General features: G+C 35.7%; 1 protein-coding gene and 1 long non-coding RNA gene across 2 annotated transcripts; both read right to left on the bottom strand.

Annotated features, from left to right (window-relative positions):
- Positions 1-6,760: 6,760 nt before the first annotated feature.
- Positions 6,761-12,457, bottom strand: LOC307136933. The gene is made up of 4 exons (XR_013817859.1): positions 11,705-12,457; positions 10,915-10,964; positions 9,396-9,500; positions 6,761-6,857 (listed from the first exon to the last, which is right to left on the bottom strand). It is a non-coding gene; the product is annotated as an uncharacterized lncRNA (long non-coding RNA).
- A 7,735-nt stretch (positions 12,458-20,192) lies between these two features.
- On the bottom strand, positions 20,193-25,220 carry mrm3b (mitochondrial rRNA methyltransferase 3b). Its single transcript, XM_079835473.1, has 4 exons — positions 24,792-25,220; positions 23,604-23,848; positions 23,361-23,528; positions 20,193-21,137 (listed from the first exon to the last, which is right to left on the bottom strand). The coding sequence occupies exons 1-4, from the start codon at positions 25,211-25,213 to the stop codon at positions 20,596-20,598; spliced, it is 1,377 nt and encodes a 458-aa protein (XP_079691599.1). The 5' UTR covers positions 25,214-25,220; the 3' UTR covers positions 20,193-20,595.
- Positions 25,221-26,747: the final 1,527 nt, after the last annotated feature.

The raw sequence follows: 26,747 nt of genomic DNA, 5'->3' as shown, positions 1-26,747 counted from the left end.
GTTCCCGGTCTGCAGTGGTCAGTATCTATCAAAAGTGGTCCAAGGAAGGAACAGAGGTAAACCGGTCATGGGCGGCCAAGGCTCGTTGATGCACATGGGGAGCGAAGGCTGGCCCGTGTGGTCCGATTAAACAGACGAGCTACTGTAGCTCAAATTGCTCAAGAAGTTAATGCTGGTTCTGATAGAAAGGTGTCAGAATACACAGTGCATCGCAGTTTGTTGCGAATGGGGCTGCATAGCCGCAGACCAGTCAGGGTGCCCAAGTGACATCATTGATTTCAAACCTGGCAGAACATTTCTTTAAGAAAGCCATAAGAGTTTGAAACAACAATATGAGAAAATAATCTTATTATTTTCTTCCATGTTCTTGTGTTTCTGAAGTACTAAGTGGCTCTATTTTCCAGCATATAGATGGACAGCAGTGGCACAATAAGAGAGAAAATGCTAGAAAAAAAAAACTCCATGGCAACAATATTGCACAAATGCCTCTTGTGAGTGTGAAAGACTGACATAAACAGGTCAGTTTTGCTGCTTTGGGGAAATACGCAGCATGTCCTTGGTCAAATGCAGGACAAATCTAAAATAACCCCAGCTAAGCGTCGATATGAATATGATGATTGGTGTTTGTTTTCCTATTTGGTGTCCATCAAATATGTCAAGAAGGCACCTTCTGCCTGAAGAGGTTAAAGCTAAAGTCCTAAGTATCTGTTTGGAACTCAGCTGAGTAATTTCTATTGGTGAGTTGCTGTAAATCTATAATCTTATAATCCCATGTAAACCAACAGTATTTTCAATAAATCAAGTCCCATGAAAGTCATGTGGAACATTGCATCCAGATCTACCTGTATGCCGCCGTGACTTCTTCCCATTGTGTTTATCGATGAGCAATAAAAGTAAAACGTTTTACAGGTGGGTCGCAGAATTATAACCGTGCTTTGCTGTTAGGGTTATTTCTAGTGGGTAATTTTTCCATGCTGCCACGGCAAAAGTGGGTATCTGGGCCATCTTCCCTCCTGTGCAACAGCCCATTTGAATGGGGAGGTTTGGTTGAAAGAGTTTTAACAGCCAGCGGGTCAGATAATGGTGTCTCATCTGCTTCTGTGAGTCACCCAGGCTGAAATTTCGCAAATGAGTTTTTATCACAGAGTGGCCAACCTTCATTTTTATTCTGATGTTCAACAGTCTCATTAATTCATCTGATCTGCTCATGCTTTTCCACTCTCTGATTTGCCACCTTTTGAAACACGACTGTCTATTGACTCTCTATTGATTTTCTGTAAAGCCATAACAAACGTACTGTATGCAATAACAGTCGGAAAATTACATTGTTTTGAAATCGTCTGTCTATTGAAACTTTAGGCAAAATATGCAATAATAAAAATTTAGCATTTAACACAGTATTTTGTTGTAATTGACTGATCACAACATGAAACAGGAATGTTTTTATTGCATTTATTATCTTTAATACATGTTTAATACATGTTTATCTTCTGTTTTAATAAAAAAATCTTTCATAAAGGATATAAAATATAATTAAATAAGTAATTATAAATAAACAATATAGATATATACACTCACCTAAAGGATTATTAGGAACACCATACTAATACTGTGTTTGACCCTCTTTCGCCTTCAGAACTGCCTTAATTCTACGTGGCATTGATTCAACAAGGTGCTGAAAGCATTCTTTAGAAATGTTGGCCCATATTGATAGGGTAACATCTTGCAGTTGATGGAGATTTGTGGGATGGACATCCAGGGCACGAAGCTCCCGTTCCACCACATCCCAAAGATGCTCTATTGGGTTGAGATCTGGTGACTGTGGGGGCCATTTTAGTACAGTGAACTCATTGTCATGTTCAAGAAACCAATTTGAAATGATTCGAGCTTTGTGACATGGTGCATTATCCTGCTGGAAGTAGCCATTAGAGGATGGGTACATGGTGGTCATAAAGGGATGGACATGTTCAGAAACAATGCTCAGGTAGGTCGTGGCATTTAAACGATGCCCAATTGGCACTAAGGGGCCTAAAGTGTGCCAAGAAAACATCCCCCACACCATTACACCACCACCACCAGCCTGCACAGTGGTAACAAGGCATGATGGATCCATGTTCTCATTCTGTTTACGCCAAATTCTGACTCTACCATCTGAATGTCTCAACAGAAATCGAGACTCATCAGACCAGGCAACATTTTTCCAGTCTTCAACTGTCCAATTTTGGTGAGCTTGTGCAAATTGTAGCCTCTTTTTCCTATTTGTAGTGGAGATGAGTGGTACCCGGTGGGGTCTTCTGCTGTTGTAGCCCATCCGCCTCAAGGTTGTGCGTGTTGTGGCTTCACAAATGCTTTGCTGCATACCTTGGTTGTAACGAGTGGTTATTTCAGTCAAAGTTGCTCTTCTATCAGCTTGAATCAGTCGGCCCATTCTCCTCTGACCTCTAGCATCAACAAGGCATTTTCGCCCACAGGACTGCCGCATACTGGATGTTTTTCCCTTTTCACACCATTCTTTGTAAACCCTAGAAATTGTTGTGCATGAAAATCCCAGTAACTGAGCAGATTGTGAAATACTCAGATCGGCCCGTCTGGCACCAACAACCATGCCACGCTCAAAATTGCTTAAATCACCTTTCTTTCCCATTCTGACATTCAGTTTGGAGTTCAGGAGATTGTCTTGACCAGAACAACACCCCTAAATGCACTGAAGCAACTACCATGTGATTGGTTGATTAGATAACTGCATTCATGAGAAATTGAACAGGTGTTCCTAATAATCCTTTAGGTGAGTATATATATATATATATATATATATATATATATATATATATATATATATATATATATATATATATATATATATATATATATATATATATATATATATAGTACCTGATGACATGTTGATAATTAACATAAAAAAGTCAGCATAAGTTGTTTAAATATTACATTTGAAATAACAATAAACCTTTTCTTGCTGTTGTTTCCAGCAAAATGTGCCTCACGAAATTCCATTTTGGAAATTATAATAATAGTAAAAAGCCTATGTAATAAATAGATTGTGTACAATTTTCAGGAAATGATTGGTCATGTTAATGATGTCGAGGCTATCAAGTACGATAATTCTCAACCGATGGTGTGAGCTTGGACGGGACTATCTGTTTGTAGTGGCACAAAAATCCTATACTAATTGGATAGAATTGAATCCTGATTCTTGTCTTCCTCCCACACATCCATGCGAGAAAAGAGAGAAGTTGAGAAAGGCAATCGAGTTGCCTAATCCTCAATGGAAAAGACACTCAAGAATGATTTGTTATTTATTCTTTCTATATTCTTTACACTCTTAAAACCAGAGCTAGTGTAAGTATTGTGAGTCTCAGGATGTTACAGCGGTGAGTTGTTTTCTTTCTCTCAACGCGCACTAACCACTTGTTAGCCTAATGGCTCAGAGAATATGCATAATCAATTGGATCATCCTGTTCCTTGTAGGAACAAGAATTTTAATTACCCCAAAGACATACAAACATACATGACCACACACTCGCACGGTCCTGAATTATTTTTAAAGGAAGTGTCTAAGCTCCAACATTTATATCACATCTATCACATGTGCTTTAAAACTGAAAAAATCTAGCTCAAACTACTGCTTATTTGCAAGGTCACAGACTTTTATATAGATGCATAGGCCTAAACATTTCTCATACACAAAATATATCCTATTTAATGTATGACATTCATCAAATTTGATCTAACATATCAGTTCAATATTGTTTAGAAGACTGTGGGCAATTTAATACATGAATCATCTTACTGTTTCAGGAGGTGTTGTGCTCCTCTCCATTGCCTTAGTCTCAGGAAACAGAAGCCTGCAGAAGCCTCATTTTCACACCCAGTTCGTTTCTCCATATACCACTTATCAGTGCCAATTTAGATAAATATTACATATCAACAGTGAAGGTTGGTTGCTGGAACAAATTTCCAACCTTCAGCAAAGCAGCAGAACCAACTGGAACCTTTAAAAACGACTAAAGACAATAATTTTTGCAAGAAAACTAAAGATTATTACTTGTATTATTAGGTTATTTGGTGACACTTTACAATGAGGTGTCATTAGTTAAAATTAGCTAACTACTTTATAGTTAACATGAACTGCACTTCTACACTTCTAATCTTAATTAATGTTAATTTCAACATTTACTAATACATTATTAAAAGCTGCTTGTGAACATTAGTTAATGCACTGTGAACTAACATGAACAATGAACAGTTGTATTTTGTTATATTACCTAACGTTAACAAAGATGAACAAATACAGTAACAAATGTACTGCTCATGGGTAGTTCATGTTAGTTAATACATCATTTTAATGAGACCTTATTGTAAAGTGTTACCGGTTATTTTATTATGCTTTTTAAATCTTTGTTGCTTTATTATTCGAATTTAAATTATACACATGCATATATTTTTATAAAAAAATAAAAATCATATATAGAAATAAAATACTAATATTTATATATATATATATATATATATATATATATATATATATATATATATATATATATATATATATATATATATATATATATATATATATATATATATATATATATATATATATATATATATATATATATGATTTTATTTTATTTTATTTTTTTATAATTTTTTTATAAAAATATATGCATGTGTTAATGTATAAAATCTGCACTTTACAGTTCTGTTTCCATGCTATCTCACCTCGTTCGCAGGCACTTATATTCATCCTTCCCTCGGGTCATTTTGACCCGAAACACTTTTTAAATTTGTTTTATTGAGTGTTCATCTGAGTGGTCCAAGACCTCAGGACTTTTGTCACACTTGACCCATGAATACACACTTTGTTTTACTGGATTCAAGGAGTTTATGTGGTTGTAATAAAAAAAAAAAAGTAACAAAAGGTCAATTTGACGCCCTTAGGAATTTCAGTTTACATAGAAAAACCTAATGCTCAAAATTACAACTAAAAATGCTAAAACCTTACAAAAAAAATATTTTTATAATGTCTATATGTGTATCTGAATGCATACTGAAGAGATAAACTCGAAAAATTACTTTAAGGCCCAGTGGAACAGCTAATTTGCTCCATATAGAGCTAAGGCCATCTAGTGGCAAGAGTCATGACATATCATGTTTTTTTTCTCTCCACAAGAGGTTGATAGAAACACACAAATTGACCCAATGTGAGATATTTTGAGCTGATTTGAGCTGGTTATTGTATGTATTGGTGAGTTATTTTGAATTAAATTTGAAAGAATGTGAAGAATGTGCCTAAATTAGCACATTATATTTATTTTATATCTGAATAATTATATTATATTCATTATATAATAATGTTACATTCTATATTATAATCATTATATTTATTTATCTAAATTAGCTAATTATATTTATTGATAAAATTTAAAGGTAAATCAAACAAAAATAATGAAAGACAGTATAATTATAGGGCTTCGGGTCGTTTTGACCCGCAAGGGAAGGATTTGTTACAGGATGCGGGAGAGGGATGAAGGTTAAAGACAGCATGAAACGGAAGTTGCAATAGTATTTTCTTCACTATTTCCCCAACTTCCCTATTTCTACCCTATTTAATACAAATTGTCCATTTTGATTAAATGCAATCCTACTTCTGCAGGAACTCTTTTAGGACTAACACACATGTTTTACCTAACAAGTCCCTTAATGGTTCTAATCAGTCCCTTTGGTCCTCACTGAGAGGATGTGCTGATGGATGCAAGGTATAAAAAATGGAAACAAGCCTCAGTTGAGTGACCCATTGTCAACAGATTTCGGGACAGAGCAAAACACCACTGCGGGTGAAGAGTGAGTAATTAAAAAAAGATGAATGAGAAAGAGATGAGATAAAAACCCTTGTCAATATCGGGTCCTGAAGGGAGAAGATAAAAAGTACCTGAGGGGCCTGTTAAGTGAATAGGGGTTAGCATGTATGAAGGTACAATTAAACCGCAGCCCACTGCGAGAGAATTGCCAAAATGATGACATCAAAAAGCTTCACCGCTCTCTCTCTTTCTCTCTTGCTCTGTTGCTATTTATAGACTCTCATCAGCACTGGATGGAAGGTAGTGTGGCTGCTTCCCTCCCAGTATTTTCTCTCCATGGCCACCTATGAATAGTCTGTCACAATGTCCATTTCTGCTCCTCACATTTTCTGTTGCCTTGAAATTCAATTTTTAGAGGTTGAATGGCTGTCAGATGGCGTGGGCTGATGTGCTACACTGTTAGACATTTTATTGTATTTTTGCGGTAACTTACTGGCAGCACTATTGCCAGTAAGTTACTGTAATTGCCCCTTTACAGTAGCTTACCTGTAAATGTGTTTTACAGTATGATGCCCTTACCGTAATTTAATTTTACAGTATGATGCCCTTACCGCAATTTAATTTTACAGTATGATGCCCTTACCGCAATTTAATTTTACAGTATGATGCCCTTACCGCAATTTATTTTTACAGTATAATAATTTTTACAGTAATTTTACTGTAATTTATTTTACTTTTTATTTTACAAAATATGCATATGTTAATATGTTATTACTTTATTTTGAATATTTTACATGAATGCAATAAAATAAATAATACATTTAATAAATTCCAAATAAGAGACTTGAGTCCATGTACATCAGTATATGTTTTATTCACCGTCACAATCAATTACAAAAAACAGAAAAAAAATAGAGAACTGAATTCATTACAACAAATCAAAGCAGAGATCATGACGATATGGCAACAAAAAGTATGAACAAAATACCCCAGCTGGTCTTGGCTGGCCTCCCTACTGGTAAACTACTGATGGCTGATCTGAAACAAAACAGAGGGAAAATGTGTGAGAAATGGTTTATCTCATCTAAATTTGTTCATGGACAGATGAGGTAACAACTTGTGCAACAGCAGTTATTCATAGTTATACTTATATTATATATCTCTATCCCGAGGACAAGCATGCGCGCTCTGGAGATTATCATGTGAAACGCAACAATACCCAATCAGAAAGCAAGCTGCTGACGGAAGACACCTCCCTCCAGCTCACGCTGGAACATGTAAAGGCCATGTTCACACCATCTCCATTACTTCATCTAAACATTTTCCTTTCCCCCCCCGCAAATTTTCTTTAAAAAGCATTCCATACACTATCAGGGTATATACAGAACTTCTTAAGTTGAATTTAATACCTTTTACTACCTTTTTTAATACCTTCAAAATATTTTTTAATACCAGCGCGACTTCAAGCTGCAACTATAGTAGCGTAAATGAAATATCTTTCCAAATGGAATAACATATTGCATCACAATGTAACGAGGTCATTATAACTTAACATCAGCTGCCCACAGAGATGAGAATAGAAATAAAGACAGAAGAGGAAGGAGACATCTTCTTCATAGTTCATGCAGTGTACAGAGCAATTTTCACGGCGCAATATAGATTTTTTTTCTTTTTCGTTTTAAATCATGAAGGCGAGTCAGTGGATATCACACAAAAACGTAATGTGTGCGAGAGTCGGTGAAGTCTCAAACCTGGTCAATTATTCACTACTGAAAGTGAACGTAAAATCTGACAAGCTTTCGGCGCATATTCTCACAGAGACAAGAGATATCTCTTTATTTATATAAATCTGCTTTAACATATGCTGATAACGTATAGCCTATAACTGTCTGAATTTATATTCTTAATATTTCTCTTTTGGCCCATATTGTGAAACAAATTAGAAGAGAAGTATAGGCCCATTTCGTGTTAAACAAGTTTTTTTTTAAATAAAGCTGCTCTTCCTTTCTGATAATACTGATATTATTGTAGTGTTCTGACATATTATAGACTGATAATCATTTTAATTATAGGCCTATAATTCCTTGTTTAATTGTGCAAAATGTATTTAAATAATGAGGAGTAAGCTAATCTATCTATTCTTTTATTATGCAACATGTCGGTTGTGCATTGATGCATTATGAAATTATCACGGGGGCAAATTAAATGTATTATCAATTTAATAATAAAAGTAGGCCTACCCTAATAATAATAACAATCATTTATATACATAAATAGTAAATGCTAAATCTTCACTCATACAGTGAGCAGACAAGTCGCGCTCGAGGATCCGATCCCATGTTGTGAGCATATAAACCGTGAACTTTGGCTTTACATCGCATGCGATCTACTCGTACAGTGTGAGTAGATAACCTTGCTGAAATCGCACAGAAATCGCACAGTGTATGCCAAGCTTTAAGCAACTTGCATATTTCGAAACAGCTCTTCAATGCCATAGATTCAAATTGAAAGAGTGGTGTTTAGTTGCAAGGTCTAAACACCACAGCACCTCAGCTCGCAATGTAGCGGTGGTGATAGGGCATAGCGTCTGCTGTCTGCCACGCACCTGTTGATGATGCTGCTAGACTAACGTTAGGCTACTGGCAGTGGTTTGAATCGGGAGAGCAGTCGGGGTTGAGGGCAAAGCAGTGGAGGTTGAGGTCGTTGATGCATCTGTAGCGCAGAACATTGGTATGGGAAGCTGCTCGCTACGTCCGCGCATCCTAGCTTGGTGGCTATTTGATTACATATGCGATTTGACGCCATTCACCCCCACCCAGGTTATATTAATTGTCTTCTTGCAGACGTGGCAATAAGCCTCGCGGCTGTTGCAAACTACTGGCCTAAGCCAGTCTTTAAATCGTGAGTCCTCCAGCCAGAGGTCCGAAAACTTGCATTTCCCCATGCTTTAATTACTGAATGGAAGCGAGCTTGCGTACATGTTTGTCAGCAAGCCAGCCGCGGACCCAGTTTGTTTCAGCGCGCGCGAACGAACACCACCTCAAACGATATCGCGCAGGTCCTACTCTAAACATATAAATAAATCCACGCGAATTTTAGAAAAAAAAGGCCAAATTGACAAATTTATCTAAAAAAAATTGGACTCGAAAATTTAATACCTCGTCAGATGACGTTTAGTACTTTTTACTACTTTTTAATGCCCTTAATTTTGGCTAATTTCATTTACTACCTTTTACAACCCCGCGGACACCCTGACTATAAGAGCAATTTCATGATATGATATACTTCATATCACCTGTGGTGTGGTAGGCAAACGTCACCTCCTGCTCAACTGACATCTTATGCTGCCTTCACGTGCTATAGGAATTACTGAACTAGTTTCCTAGTTAAAAAATTGGACATGAACGCCCTCTCAAGTCAAAATCTGAATGTGATGAGCTCGTAATCACAACTTCAGAGGTGGGAAGTAGGAAATTTCTAGCACATGAAGGCAGCATAAGACGAGGTTGGCTGAAAATTAAAAGATAAAAGTCTCTCAGAAATTGCAAATAATTAAATACTTGCACCTGTACATACTTGCATGATTAGTTTTTAGTTCAGGTTTTAGTTGTAGTCCAGCTTTGTCCGTTTCTCCGTCTATTCCTCAGTCTCTCTGTTTTCTGGTCACTGGTTGGATATGATCTGCATATAAAATAATGTATACATATTTTGGTAACACTTTACAATAAGGTTGTATTAGTTAACATTAGTTAAAGGGTTAGTTCACCCAAAAATGAAAATTCTGTCATTAATTACTCACCCTCATGTCGTTGGACACCCGTAAGACCTCCGTTCATATTCGGAACACAAATGAAGATATTTTAGTTGAAAGCTGATGGCTGAGAAAGGCTTCAGATAGGCCTCCATTGGCATTCAGTACATTGACACTTCCAATATCCATGAAAGGCACTTAAAATGTCGTTACAAAGTCTATCTCACCACAGTGGCTCTACAATAATTTTACGATGTGACGACAATAGTTTTTGTGCGCAAAAAAAATCTAAATAACATCTTTATCCAACTTGTTCTCGACTTCCGTGTGTGCCTCCACGACGCATGCGCGAGAATATGACGCAGATCCGGCGTTCGGACATATTTGTTTACAAGCAGAGGAAGACGCGCGTGTCTAAGCTGTTGGATTCTACATTGATCGTGCTTTAGGTCTCGGCGTAGTGCTCAAAATGGGGCTTAAGTGTGCATTTCATGGATTCCCGAACGCCGGATCTGCGTCATATTCTCGCGCATGCGTCGTGGAGGCACACACGGAAGTCGAGAACAAGTTGGATAAAGGTGTTATTTAGATTTTTTTTTGCGCACAAAAACTATTGTCGTCACATCGTAAAATTATTGTAGAGTCACTGTGGTGAGATGGACTTTGTAACAACGTTTTAAGTGCCTTTCATGGATCTTGGAAGTGTCAATGTACTGAATGCCAATGGAGGCCTATCTGAAGCCTTTCTCAGCCATCAGCTTTACACTAAAATATCTTCATTTGTGTCTGAAGATGAACGGAGGTCTTACGGGTGTCGAACGACATGAGGGTGAGTAATTAATGACAGAATTTTCATTTTTGGGTGAACTAACGCTTTAATGCATTAGTTAACATGAACTAACCATGAACAACACCTCTGTTCAGCATTAGTTAATCTTTGTTAACGTTAGTTCATAAAAATCCAGCTGTTCATATTAGTTCACAGTGCATTAACTAATGTTAGCAAGATTTTAATAATGCATTAGTAAATGTTGAAATTAACATTAACAAAGATAAATAAATGCTTTATAAGTGCAGTTCATTATTAGTTAATGTTAACTAATGTAGTTAACTAATGAACCGTATTGTAAAGTGTTACACAAATTTTTAAGTGCATACAATGAATCATTTTTAATTACTTTGTCATGTTATGCAGTGACATATCCCACATGAGACTAAACAGTCACAACAAGATAACAAATAGATGCCAAGTAGGAAATGCAGGCAACAAGTATTTTTGAAATAATAAAATGTTATGCATTAAAAGACGTTAATCACATAATGTTAGTCAAAATATATACTTACAAAGCCAAAGATGCTCAGTGCTGTGGCTCTTTCTGGGGTGTTGTTAGCTCCTGTTGACACAAGAGAGAAAAATAAGAAATTTTCATTAATGTTTATTGACTATAATGGTGCCTAAATGTTATGCACATGATAATTCACAGATATAGGATGACTGCTAGATTGACCACTTACACAATCAAATGACTATCAACACTGAAAAAAGAGAGAAGACAATAATAGAGCCTTCAGTGGCATGTAAAAATGAATTCATATGAAATAATATAATAAATAAGAAGCCACAATGAACATACTTGAACTAATTATTATTTTACTTGAATATATATTAATCCTCTGGTGTATACACTGGCGTAACGTTAAATGTTCTATTTTCGAGAGAGAGAAAGAGAGAGAGAGAGAGAGAGAGAGAGAGAGAGAGAGAGAGAGAGAGAGAGAGAGAGCCTTTGACACCGCTAACGTTACTTCAAATGGCGTCACACACATTTAACTGTCAACGAAAATATGTAACTATAACTGGCCGTGAAAAGACGGAAACCATTGTTCGCGTAAATACAACATTTGGTACATAATGTACAATGCAGGTAACAGTTAGTCAATTGTATGCAAATTTAATGGGTTATGAAAGCGGTTCTTGAGGAAAATGAACAGTTCCCCGAGACTGTCATATAGTAATAGCAATTCGATATTATTATTTACTTTCTTCATATATGTAGCTATATTTAATGGATATTAGTTTACGTTTTAAAAGTATCAAAGACATTTGTGACAAATTTGTCAAATAAAAACTTCTTACCTCAGGAAAGCTCGCAGCTGGTGTCTGGCGATCCGATCCACAGGCAGGGACGTCCGTTATGCGCGCACTCGACACAAACCTCATTTGCGCGGGCTTGGCACGCGAGTAAACAATTTAAATTGTGTGAGGTGTAAGCAAAGTTCATAAATATATTTTTTAAACATTTAAAAATTACATTTATATCACCACACTTGTACTGGTAGTACTCTGGCATTAAAATAATAATAAATAAAATAAAATTACGGATCATGAGATATAAAATGCTAACAGTAGGTGTGTGTGTGTGTGTGTGTGTGTAGCCTACCGTTAGCATTTTATATCTCATGATCCGTCATTTTATTTTGCAACGTACAGTTATAGCCGAAAAATAAACAAGTAATGAAACTTCACTTTGCCCTCAGCCTAAACGATTTGCCAGGGAACAAATTATAGATCCATGAGAGCAAATATGGGCCGTTAAATCTCCACAAGACTAATTATAGCTGGAGACGCCACAGAGACATCAGAGCCAGCGGCAGACGTCAGAAGGGCTAGCCGAGGAAAGTCTACTCTCGCCGGTAAACAAGCGCGGAACGCCGCTGACTCACTGGAGCTCACATCTCCGAAAACACCAGATAAAATGTTAAAATAGGCACTCTTCTTATAAATAAACCACAGATTTGAGCTTTAAACAACTACATTACCGACTAAAAAAGTCTTAAAACTACGTTTTGTCACACATTAACAGTTTTAACACAAAAAGACGTGTAAACACAGCCCATGTCAGTCATTTCTCAACGAGAGGAGCCGCTGGCAGAAGCTCCTCCTATGAGGCGAATTCGAAATACATTTATAACACTAATACTTTACTCTATTTATTCTATACTCTATTTTTTCCTCTTTTTGAAAGTTGTGAAATCACTATTGTGGAGTTTTTCTTTTGCTATTTGAGCAAATGGGCACACAAAAAATATATAATTATTGTATTCTCTCATTCACCGCTATAAAATTTAACCCAACTATGATGACTTCCGCTCTGAGAAACCCGAAAATGTGAAAAGGGTAGGAGAAAATACTAAATATAAAAATAACTTCTTTGTCTCCCACAAAGAACTAATTTTACATCCTTCCATCCACATGTTTTTATTTAACTTTTAAACATCCAGTGTGTGTGTGTGTGTTTGTGTGTATTCTTTGTTTACAGTAGCACTACTGCTTTTACGTAAACAGTAAAATACTGCAAATTCCCATATACAGTAAGTTACTGTAAATTTCATTAAAAATACCCACAATGCAGTGCATATTACAGTAGCTAACCGTAAATAATATAAATGGTATTTTACTGGGCTTTTTTGCGGTAAGTAACTGTAAAATTGCGGTAAAGTCTAACAGTGTAGTTAATGTGGGCTACAGTCAAACTATATCCTTCGGCAATCATAACATGCATTCAAATATTCTCTTTACAGAAGAATATTACAATAAACCTCATGTTTATTTAAGGAAAACGAACCAAATGTTTTATTCTGATCCCTCTGGTTAAAAGCTGGATAAGAATTTAGAATAATGGTCTTTCATGAATAAGAAACTATGCAGGAAGGAATGCAGGACAAATGAGTAGGACTACATTTACACTTCAGCTACTGTGAACTAATATGGAAACAAGCAAAAATTATAGCTGCAAGCTGCAATTATCAGGGCCAAGCACAAAAAGAAACAATGTGACATGTAAGCAAGTATGGCTCAGAGCTTCAGAAAAACTGCTACAATAAGCAATAGCATTTTTGGAAATGTCATTATAATGGAAGTCTCAAAACTTTTTGGGCATGGTCCCAATGACACATACTGTGTTTTGCATTGTCATTTTAAAGTGAATAAATGTTTTGTATTGAGATGCTGGTTTACTGTTTCATGGTAATTTTTTTTTTTTTTAAATGAAGAAAATATCATTTATAGGGGAAAAAAGTAGCTTGGGAAAAAGTAACTTAATGTGTGGCTTACAAGGAGACATTTGTAAATATTACTTAAAAAATTATATTGGATATACTTAAAACTATAATTTTCTAAATTGATCAAATTGAGTTGCTATTACTTAAGAGTCCAAGTTGAAAACATGCAAAGTCTAATAGGATAAGCACAAATAAAATGAGTTTAAAATACTCAAAAAGCTGATGCAAATAGTTGCCTCAATTTTATTATAAATTTTATTATAAAACGGGCACAGTATTTTTTTAGTTTTTTATAGTTTTTATACTTTTGTAACAATATGCAAATAACTCATTTCGTTTAGAAGTTAGCATTTATATTTATGATTGCATTTTATTTGCCACTTACAATCAAAATTTTGACATTTGGCCTACAACATTTAGTTCTATGGTGGTTTAGTCTCGATTAGAATAACGGTTTCGGTTAAATACTAAATTCCAACTCCGGACTAACCATAAGGCGAAACATGTTTATAGCGTGTGAAAATAAGTCAACAACATCCAAAGTTATAAGCATTGAATAATGATATGCTAATGCGTTCATAAAATACAGCATTTTACTATAAAATTCAAAATGGCTGACATCCAAAATGGACGATATGGGAAATTTTGATATCATTCGACTTTACATATAGAACCGAATCTAACAAGATTGGCAAACCATTCGAAATGTAATATCACGCTATGCCGAAACGTTGCATGTAGCCTCGGGTCATGCTTGGGATGACATGTTTAGTCTGAATACGCTAAAGCTTTGTGGAGATATAATCTAATGTGCAATTTGGCGCGTTCTTCGTCAAATTTGTTTGCGTGTTTTTTGAGAACGGTTGGGTTTATCAAAAAGCTTTTGTTAACTTTTTGCCAGCATGGTCTGAAGAGGATATGATTCGATTTTTTGTGAAAATTGGACAAACCGTCTATAGGTTTTTTGGAGGAAAATTTACATTATGGAAAATTATGTCATAGATTGCAATCGAATTGTCTTGAGCCAAGGAATCATAGGAAAAAACTACATTTGTTTAGATGCATATTAGCATAAATGCAAGTGAAACTTTGGACAGTTGGTGGCACTAGAGGGATTGAGGTAGAGACTCAAAATTTGCTGTAGTGAATGTTTGGACGGTCCTCTATCAGTGTGCCAAATTTCACAAATTGTTACGGTTCTATGGGCTGCCATAGACTCCCATGGCAGAAGAAGAAGAAGAAGAAGAAGAAGAAGAAGACGGACACAATAGGTGCCATCGCACCAAGTAATATCAAATTTAGGGCTGAGATAGTTCCTTATTAGGTAATCAATAACTACTGAATGTTTATCCTGATTAATTAACTAACTTTAACAAATCTTCCCCTTGGAATTATAAGGTTATATCTGACATTTTTGTCAAAATTGAGTTATTCACATATTCTTATTCTGTGACAATTATGTGATGTTGTTTTTCAAGTTTTTAAGATTTTTGAAACGTTTCATTTAGAAAATAAAAAGGTTCTTTCTACACAGTCGAATGGAATGCAAAAAACTTTAAAGCTCAATATCTCCAAACCAGTCAGAATGCAGATAGAACCTTATAATTCCAAGGTGGCGAAATGTTAAATAATTACCAAGGAATTATTAATCACAACATTATTGTGGCTCTGCATTACTTTAAAGTGAAAAACATTCAGTAGTTCTTGAAAAGGTCTGTAACACTTGAGTAATTAGTGATACATTTTATGATTATAATAATGACACTAAAGTTGTTGAATAGAGTAATTATCAAACTGTAAAAAGCATTCAACAGTCTTTTGACCCAAAAGATCAAGTCAAAAGCTCAAGTTTTAGTAGTCATATAGAACAGTAGAGCTGAAACAGACAGTGCAGCTGAGCCGAAATTTCATAATCAATTTCTCTATTGATCACTGTTCCTGCTTTCCATTGTTGATTGAGGTCATTCACATGAAATACGTTCCAATTTGTTCTGTCCTGGCATCCTTTATGGAAAATAAATAGTGGAAAAGCATGTTTAATGGACTGGACAGTACTAAGTATGCATGTATAGACGGATCAGCCACAATTACAGCTTAGATGATACATAATTACCTAGTAATGAATTCCTCTTTCCCTCCTAATCAACAGCTGGGCTCTCATTCCACTTCATCAGGCAGCAGTGATCATCATATTCTCACATGCACACTTACACTTGATCACGGATGGGCAATCATTGTTCTCTTAGTCAGCTTTGTTTGTATGTACAATAACCAGCCAGCTTGATGACCAAAGACACATAGTGTCCTGCACATAAATGTATCATGACACATCAAATCAAAGTTTGCATGCAGAATAGTGAACACTGCTGATTAACCTCGTTTCCCACTCAAAATACAGTACACTTGCGGCCTCTAGTGGCTTTATTCTGCAAGTACGGTACTTTAAAAAAAACTGCCTAATTATCTATCACCTTTATACAGATGCAAAAAGTATTTTAATTGTAATAACCTGATTGCAGTTGTCAAGTGTCATGTACTATGAAGGTGGATATTTTCCTTCAAAAAATAACTAAGATACATTTTTATATGTTCTGAGATTAGCAACCTAGTTTAGCAGGCACCTAAATACTGCAACAGTTGCAGAGCCTTGCATCTGCTGTTTGGAGAAGCACAGGGAAAGAAGGACTTGGTTGGTTAAAATGCAGCATTTCTGCATAAATAATAGATGAAAACACAGAGAGCGTGTTAAAGTCTAACCTCTCACTGAGAGAATGCAGAATGTGCACTTGATAGAACTTTGTGAGACGGTTCATATGGTAGAAATATACGATTTTTTAACTGAATGCAGCTCAGTTAAACATCTGACTGAGGACTGTGGTACATGTATTCAAGTATCTTTGTTAGTTATATTTATTACAATATATTTTATATTTAACTCTTAAATGCATGGATGTTTCACCAACACTGTAAAAAAAAAATCGGGTCTCCAATTGAACATTTTCTAGTGACTGATCACATTTAAATTTTTCAGTTGGCCAAATTGAATTTCTGTGAATTGATGCAATTTAATTCACAGAAATTCAATTTGGCCAACTAAAAAATTTAGATGTGATCAGTCACTAGAAAATTTTCAATTGGAGACCTGATTTTTTTTTTTTTACAGTGTTGGTGAAACATCCATGCATTTAAGAGTTAAATATAAAATATATTACATATCAGGGTCTTTAGCGACCCGGATCTACAGTGGAGATTAAATTTAGAGAACAATTTAGAAACACTTTTTTCTGAAATATTGTTCATCTTCGTTGCTTACAATTTGAAGGAAGATTAGCTGTGGGTATATTATTGTTCTATTAGCACGTTTTACAAAATACCAAGGCACTTCAACAAAAACCTTAATTTTGTGGAAAACACAGTGATCAAAATTAAAGAACAATAACCATTCCAGCACAAAAAAACCCAAGTAAAATTTGAGGTTTACATCAGTCAAAAATTAGCTGGAAGTGAATGACCACAGCAAATCTGCGGCCACGGGACATCACTAGGTACGATCTTGGTCCACTCTTCTTCCAGTCTCTTCCACAGTTCGGTAACTGTAGTGGGTTTCTTTGCCATAACTTCGTCGCCAAGGATTTTCAATCGGGTTTAGATCAGGACTCTGGTCTGGCCATTTCATTATTTCAGCATTCTCAGCTTCAAGGTACTGCTTTACCCGTTTTGCAGTGAGACAGGGGGTATTGTCTTGCATGAAAATTGCAGACTGATTGGGAGATGCTCGCAGGGAAAGAACTGCATGTTGCCAAAGGAGGTTCTGATAAACATTTGCATTCACCCTGCCATGTCGCTGTATAATAGGCCCAACTCCTGCAGCAGAAAATATCGCCCAAACCATGACGCCTCCTCTTCCACTTCTTTACACACGGTTCAACCTTTACCCAGTTTGACGCCGAACATAATGTTTCCCAACAGACCCAAATAAATTAAACTTGCTTTCATCACTAAAGTGAATTTTGGATTAGTTCTACTCTGTCCACACAACATGCTCCTCAGCAAAGGTTAGTCTAGCCTTTTGACTCTCTCTGCTGACGAGAGGCTTGGTCACGGCCGAGCGGTTGTATTTAGTCCGAATTCTCTTAAACGCCGAGACAGATTCTTACTGTGTTCAGCTCTGAACTGGCGAGCAATTCCAGCTGCAGTGTTGAAACGATTCCCCATTGAAAGTCTCCGCATTGTTCTGTCCTCTCGTGCATTGGTCTTACGAGGACGACCAGCCTATTTGGGGGACCTTGACTGAATTAGTGTCTTTGTAAAACTTCAATATTCTTGAAATTACAGATTTGTAACGATCAACTTCTCTTGCAATAGCTGAAAGGGTCATCCCTTTGGCGTTCATCTGGACAACCTGGTGTCGTAGGGTTTCAGTCACCTTAAAGGGTTAGTTCACCCAAAAATGAAAATTCTGTCATTAATTACTTACCCTCATGTCGTTCAACACCCGCAAGACCTCGGAACACAAATGAAGATATTTTAGTTGAAATCCGATGGCTCAGAAAGGCCTCCATTGACAGCAATGTATTCTGCACTCACAAGACCCATAAAAGGTACTAAATACGTCGTTACAAAGTCCATATCACTACAGTGGTTCTACAATAACTTTATGAAGCGACGAGAATAGTTTTTGTGCACAAACAAAATATCAAAATAGCGATTTCTTTACTTTACTTTTCTTTACAGAACTTTATTCTGGGCCTCAGACGTGAACTCACGATGCACCACGACACATGCGCGAGAGTAGAGCCAGCGTTCTGACACATGACTCGGAAGCGAGGAGCTTCCGCGCTGTATCTAAGCTGTTGAATTCTACATTGATTGTGCGTTAGGTCTTGGCGTAGTGCTCAAAATGGTGCTTAAGTGTGCATTTCATGGATGCCTGAACTGTGCTCAACGTCATATTCTCATGCAGTCATGGTGCTTCGTGAGTTTACGTCTGAGGCCCAGAATAAAGCTGAATAAAATCGCTATTTTGATTTATTGTTTGCGCACAAAAACTATTCTTGTCGATTCATAAAGTTATTGTAGAACCACTGTAGTGAAATGGACTTTGTAACGACGTCTTTAGTATCTTTATGGGTCTTGTGAGTGCAAAATACATTGCTGCCAATGGAGGCCTTTCTGAGCCATCGGATTTCAACTAAATGATGTTTTATAAACAAGGTTCAGGAGAAGCACGTTCAGATAATTGACACAGGTGGAGAGCACTCAGCTAATCAACAATAAATGTATATATACACGCAGCAGTCCTACCTCCGTTTGATGACAGTTCTCAGCAACCCTTCCACCACCCCTTCGCCACACCTTTTAACTCTAAAACCACTTACATATACGGGGGGTACTCTGGGTTCGGGCCTAATTCCGGGCTCGAAGCCCTCCCCCCGGACAGCACGCCAAAAACGCATTGAATTACTCTCTATAAATTATAAGTGAGTGCGAACTCGTGAAAATATCTTCATTTGTGTTCCGAAGATGAACGGAGGTCTTACGGGTGTTGAACGACATGAGGGTAAGTAATTAATGACAGAATTTGCATTTTTGGGTGAACTAACCCTTTAAAGTGGCTTGCCATCTTGCAAATTCAGTGAAAATTGGAAAGTTTGCTGCCAGTTAAATAAGATTTGCCAGATAATAAGGAAATCAGCACCAGGTGCCAGATTAACACCAATAACTTTGAGGTATCTGAAAGTGTTCTCTAATTTCGAGTTCTTTTTCAATTGTCTTGTTTAGGTTTTTTATATTGTAGTTCAGAATATATTTAACTTGTGAAATATGGTAAAAAAAATATATATATATATATATATATATATATATATATATATATATATATATATATATATATATATATATATATATATATATATATATATATATATATATATATATATATATATTAAACTGCCCTTTTGCTCTTGTTAGGGTCACTTCAAATAGGACTAAGTAGTGACTTTGAAATTTAGGAAATTGTATGTTGTTCTCTAATTTTGACCTCTACTGAATAAGCAAAAAATTAATCTCTACCTGTTGCGATAATATAAAACTCTATTAGAGTAAGAATTACAGAAGAATAAAATAAAGCACATTTTGTGACCTTTTGGAGCTTGGAAGGGTTCAGTTTGAGCATATGTTTTAAACCATCAGAGCTCATTTCTTTCAGCATCTGGCTCATATTTGCCATCTCAAACATATTCTTCAAAATCACCATTTTAATCGCTGATGGGTTCTTCACCTTCACCTGACACTAATATTTGATTGCGTTAGGTACTTTACAAGAACCATTTCAATTTTTGCTGATGATACTTCCTATTCTTTTGTTTTCGGCCTGAGCAAGTGAAACATCACTTCATCATTGTGTATCAGACAGCGCCAACTTATGGAGTAAAGGTGAATTGCACTTACTTAGTCATCAAAGTTTCAATTGTTGTTGTGCAGAAAAAAATATATTTACACTGTTACACACCTCGGGTCCTTAGCGACCCTATATTTTTTTTAATGAATGGGAAAACATTATGAAAGGCATTATTTTTTTTATTTATATTGTTTATAATGAATTGATTGAGGAATACTAAGAAGGTTGATGTCTTACTTTAAAAAATGAATGAGAAGTGTAGTCACTAAAGACCTGAGCAATGCATTTAAGGGTTAATATTACTTGTTTTATTCTTAATATCTTTTATATACTCTTTTATATGCTATATTTATTCATTTGCTGACATATCTAATAAATCAAGAATAATTTTCCATTTTCTTTTATTTAACGGATGAATGAAATCCTAATCAGAATAAAGACTTTAATTTGCATACAAATATTTAAATATCACACAGAAAAGCATACTGTATGCTTTCATATTACATAACAATTATGTAAGGATTGCATGGCTTCGGCGTCTTTATTTCATGACTCAGTGGTCTCGGTTAAATTCTTATCTTCTCAGCCAGAGACAGCAGCTGCTTCCTTCCTTCAAAGAGCAAAATACTTGCAGCCATGGCAGAGTTCAGGCTGTCCACACCATGTATCATGGGGATCAGTAATCTCCGTCCTCCAGTCCTCTCAGCCAATCGCAAAGCCTCCAGGCTCAGACCATGTGTTTCTCCACCAATTATGAGGCCTGTGTGCCTAGCAACCCAGTCAATGTAATAATACTGAGTCTCAAGGGATTTGCAGCTATCATAATCCTCAAAACCACACAAATCATCATCCGCATATTCCACCTTCCTTGGGTGCTGATGGCCTCTGACCCAACCATAATCAGATGGCTTTTTTTGTTTTTTTTTAGGGGTTACAGTATGGTTATCTTCAGTCATGGTGGTGCTGCAGTTGTCAGCTACGTGAATGGTTGTGGTTTTGGGCAGGTGACTTGGAATTTCGTTCCATGTTAGGCTTGGGATTATGGGGAGACAGAAATGAGCGCCCATGGCTGTCCTAAGAACTTTGGGCTCCCAAACATCCACACAACCTGAATTACAAACAAAACAATTTTTAAAAATCAATATCAACACCTATTGGTTTAAAATAAAACACTTACATGTTATCACTAGAGAATACAATATAAAACAAGGAATGTATACATAGAATGGTTGGGAGGGAGCATGAAGAATCATTTTCACACATGAGAACTTACAAATTAATTGAAAGTCTTTGGGATGTGCTGGAGGAGACTTTACAGAGTGCTGGACTCAACACAAGATCTTGACTAAAAATGTATGCACCTCTTGATGGAAAAGTTGTGATGTTATTTCCATCAAGAGGTTGATCATTATATATATTCTATATATTCTTATATTCTATAAAACCTATTTAGTTTGAATTAATTTTTAGTACTTTTAAATACATATTTTATGTTTTGTTATCTTAAAGTGACAATATGTGATTTTCCGTTGCTAGAGGTCGCTTATTCAAAACAAAGGGGTTGCTTGATGATGCCTTCATTTCGTGGAGCTTTTATTATGGCACAGACGACCACTTCTGCTTCTTCCACTCGCATGTGGGGTAACCATAGACTGTAAAAAACCATGGATGTAATGTCCGTGACGTCACCCGTAGGTTTCTGGAGAGTGTTTTTGACGCCTAAAGTCGGCCTTCACCATCTTGGCAGCGCGTCACTGCACGTCAATCCCGGATAACAGAAAATGGGCACAGAGGCAGGATGTGGGTGGAGCTGAGGTGACATGATGACTAAAAGACAGCGAACAAACGGCTAGTAGTGACAGCAGCGCCAATCCACCTATCACTCAAAGTGGCCACGCCCTTAATTAAACAGGCTTTAAAAAATTCACCCCCCTCACAGTTGTCATGAAGGGCAAAATTAGCTGTATAGACCAAAACCCCTTTTTGTACCAGGCTGTAAACATGTTTTTCAGTATCCCTCGCGGCCAGTCGATGAATTACAGTTTAAGTCACTGCCGTATTGGCTTTAAGAGAAACTGGGGGAGGTTGCCACTTGGGGGTAACGCAGCCTTGTTTTATCAGACACATTATTTGAGTGTGTTGAAACTTATGTAATAATGCTACTCTGTGCTACTATGAGACACTTGTTGCACACTGCAGTAAGATAGATCGATATTAGGCATGGTAAAACATGGCACTCACGGTAAATCAAGAAAACGAGATTTAAACAATAAGACTCAAAGAAATCAAAGGTAACGCAGGCATGATGTCATTGATAGGCGTCACATGGACACGGTCCGTGTCCTGGTTAAAATGGCTTATTTCTCTAGATTTAAACATTCTTGGAAACATTTGGTATAATGCAAGTTACAAGTCAACAAAATATATAACATTGTTCTAGTGGTTGTTGGATATTTGAATCCAAAAATCTTACATATTGTGCCTTTAAACACCCAAAATGTCAGGTGGTGCAATTGTCCAAACAAATGACTAAGAAAACTAAATAGTGAAAATAATAATAATTAAAAAAATAAATTAAAAAAAAATACCATGGCATCATTTTAGGTTTGAAACCTTTTATATAAATCTCCACCTTTTATATATATTTATAAATATCAGTAGTTTAAAGCCGTTGAGATATTTAAAAAACTTTTGTCCAACGATTTATATATTCTCAAATGTCAGGGTGGCACAACTGCAAACATGGCTCTTTTATTATGAATAGGTAATAATAGTAAACATGAACATGCATCATCCAGAGTATCCCAACCGGTTTGTAGATCTCTCTAATACTGGTAAAAACTGCTCATTTCAAGTATGGGTAGGTTGGTACACTTTCAGGTCACTACTACAGAAATAAATATATATATATATATATATATATATATATATATATATATATATATATATATATATATATATATATATATATATATATATACACACACACACAACTATTTGGTTGTACCAACTGACATAAAAACATAAACAATTTATTTAAACACTTTATGACCCATATATAATTGTTTCTATTCATTTTTTAAGTAATGCTTAGATGTGAAGGAAAATATGCTATTACTTTATACTTAATGGTTACACCACATTACATTTTTAGAATCACTAAGTTTAAACTTTTGGTATGAAAATTGTATAAAAGCTTTTCAAACCCATAAGAAACAACATGAACACAAAGAGTACATTTATAAAACTTGACATGTGTTTTAAAGTAGACTTTGAAAATACTTGAATTCTTTGGCAGAGAAAAGTTTCAAAGCAAAAGCTTTGCTGGTACCTTTAGTCAGCAGTACACTATGGCACCCTGCGGCAGCGGCGGAGCGTAACACTGCGCCCAGGTTTCCTGGGTCCCTCATGTTGTCACAAATCAATGTCAGAGGCACAGGCTTGCCATACTTTTCTTGTGAGAAAGTTAAATGGGAAGCCTCGGGACGTTTGAATATTGCTGCAATTAGAGAATGTCATGTCAATTAAGGTGCTGCTATATAAGCAAAACAATTTAATTTGAATTTATAATTACCTATTATGTCTTGTGAGGTGTCCAGATCAGACCAGACTTTAGAATCTTCCATCCTAACTTTCACAATGCTGGTACTTCTGAGTGTATCCGGGGGAAGCTCCCGCAGTGCATCCACAGAACTGAAATAAACATTTTGTGCTATAGCCCCTGCATCTAAAGCACTGCATATGAGATGCTTTCCCTCCAGAACCACTTTACCCTGCTGCTCACGAAGCTTCTTAGATCGAGCTATGTTGACCAGCCTCCTGCATATGAAATGGGAATTAAATGCAACATTATTTTCAGTAAATAAAGGGACTATAGCACTTACTGCACATTTTTACATAAAAACTACGGTAACTACTAGTATTATTATCAACGGAGTCTTTATTTAAATAAAAAAGTAGTATTGTAGTATAAGTGACATTCACAAGATGCCAAACACAGATTCAAAAGTACTTAACCATAGATGTAGTTCTCATAACCTTAAACGAATAGTTCACCCAAAAATGTAAATGTTGACATTATTTACTCACCCTCATGTTGTTCCAAAACTGTACGAGTTTCCTTCTTTTGTTGAACACAAAAGATTATATTTTAAAGAATGTTGGTAACCAGACAGTTGACGGTGGCCATTGACTTCTATAGTTTTTTTTTTTCTACTATGGAAGTCAATGGCTACCATCAACTGTTTGATTACCAATATTGTTTAAAATATCTGTTTGTGTTCAACAGAAGAAACTCATACAGGTTTGGAACAACATGAGGGTGAGTAAATGATGACAATTTGTTACATTCAGCATTTAAGAATAAAGAATTTGCCATTCAGAATGATAAAGTTTACAAAATTGCCAATACTTTGGTCTTCACGCACATAATAACAAATAATTTATTTAATATTCAATGTCACCGTCAAATTAGTTTTTGCTGAAAAAGTAAAAACATTTTTCCAAAATGTCTGCACAGTTTAACATTTAAGTGATCCTCAATTCATGCTTATATATATATATATATATATATATATATATATATATATATATATATATATATATATATATATATATGATATTTCTCAAAATTGTTTCAGTCTGAAACTTTAGCCAACAACATAATTAGTGCACTTAATATTAGACAAATTTTCTTTGTAGGCTACTATCAGGCATTGGTAGTAACAAATATCAATAAAGTCTGATAAAGTGTATCACTCACGTCAAACATTTGTCGCCAGGCTGTGCTTTCTCATACAGCAAACCATCAACTTCTCCTGCAGTGGCGGAGGATGTGGTGGCTTGGGCAGCGACATTGCTGTCTTCATTAATAACCTTTTCCCGACGTAATTGTGAGAACTGAACTGAATGCGAGTTGTCACTTTGGCTGACATTTGTAGCAAAGTCGGTTCGTTGGATGCTCGCTTTTTCAGGGTTTCTGAAAGTGTTGTCTTTAAATGAATGTTCATCTGTTTGACTGACGACCTGTTTCAAATTTTCTATCGGCTCATTCACTGAAATTAAACCAGATACGCGTGTGCGTCTACGCACATATCTTTTGATATTTACCGCATTATATCGCAACGTCAAAGCTGGTTGAAATATTGGGCACAGGAATCTCATGCTTGCAATGCGCGTCGCCATTTTGACAACTGAATTTCCGGGATGCGAATTTACAAATACTACTATGGCGAAGGATGGACGCTTACTATTAATGAGTCACGCATTTGTCCAATAAAGATGCCAGCCAATATCAGTATTTACCTAATTAATATTCACGAGCCATGCGTTAGCCATAGTAACCTTGATATTCCTAACATTTCGACTTGTTCAAAATGTCCTTTAATAAAATATCTGAAATAGCCTATCTTCTAATAGAAATATTTTGCTTCATGACATTGCCACAAAACTGATTCAATTCGATGTTCATTTATTGTTGTTGGCTCAGAGGTTTAAATTTACAACTTTAGTGAAGTAACCTTAATTAAGGGGAAAAATGCAAAGTGCCATAATGTAGTGAATATTTAAAGCAACGTTATAATTGAAGATTATTAAAAACAATGCTTTATTCATATCACAAATTGTATAATAACATTTTATCCAGAATATTTAAATAATTTGTATCTAAAATATTCATATATTCATGTTTTAGCGATTATCATTTAAAGAAATATTGAAAATATCAAGAGTAAATCAAAGTTAAAACTGCATACCATTCAGGCCTTGATAGATTACATTTTAGATTAACAACAAATACATGGCATAAATTGTGAAAATTTAGCTATTTCATATTTTCTCTCTGTTATTCCCTATGAAAAGCCTCACCTGTGGTCTGAAAGGGGCCACATATGGTTGCTCGTTGTAGAATGATTTCTGCATTGCTTTCTCAGCATCATCATTCATGCATTATGGGCAATTATGCAGCTACTGTTATAATTGTATTATTCTGAAGGCATTCGATGTGTGTATTTGTGTATGTGCATGTATGCTTATCTGTGAACAAGAAAAACAGAGACAAAGAGAGGAGTTAAAGCTAAACTATCATTATACAATGAGGCTGTGAGAAGCATGTTTAGGCCTATTATTTGTCAATGTACCATGTGCAGATATAACTAAGATGATTCAATAATGTGGTCACTGATCTCTACTTTTGTGGAATATTTGTGACCCTGGACCACAAAACCAGTCATAAGTTGCACGGGTATAAAATAGCTAACAATACATTGTATGGGTCAAAATTATTTTTCTTCTATGCCAAAAATCATTAGGATATTAAGTATAGCCTAAAGATCATGTTCCATGAAGATCTTCTGTAAATTTCCTACAGTATATTATATACTACTATATATCAAAATGTATTATTAGTAGTAATATGTAGTGCTAATTACTTCTTTTGGACAACTTTAAAGGTGATTTTTTTTAAAATATTTAGATTATTTTTTGCACCCTCACCCTTAGATTTTCAAATAGTTGTATCTCTCCTATTATAATATTGTCATCATACATCAATGGAAAGATTATTTATTTAAAAATGACCCTTATGACTGGTTTCGTGGTCCAGGGTCACATAGCCTGTGATGTACATGTTTTTTTGTAAATTGTATTGTCTTTTTATTGAAGTGTACTTTTTGTATAACATCAATAGCCTATATTTAGGACAACAAAACATTTGTTAGAA

The sequence above is a fragment of the Gobio gobio genome, assembly GCF_949357685.1.
Source record: "Gobio gobio genome assembly, chromosome: 14".
Classification (NCBI taxonomy): Eukaryota; Metazoa; Chordata; class Actinopteri; order Cypriniformes; family Gobionidae; genus Gobio; species Gobio gobio.
The sequence above is the reverse complement of the archived record's forward strand: the minus strand, read 5'-3'. Positions and strand labels throughout refer to the sequence as shown.

Bases quoted from the DNA above. Each gene is read 5' to 3' on its own strand.
- mrm3b (XM_079835473.1), bottom strand. From the start codon at position 25,213: ATGGCGACGCGCATTGCAAGCATGAGATTCCTGTGCCCAATATTTCAA. The intron at 23,529-23,603 runs GTAATTATAAAT...CTCTAATTGCAG, and splicing joins CACCTCACAAGACATAATAG to CAATATTCAAACGTCCCGAG. The intron at 21,138-23,360 runs GTACCAGCAAAG...TTTGTAATTCAG, and splicing joins TAGTGTACTGCTGACTAAAG to GTTGTGTGGATGTTTGGGAG.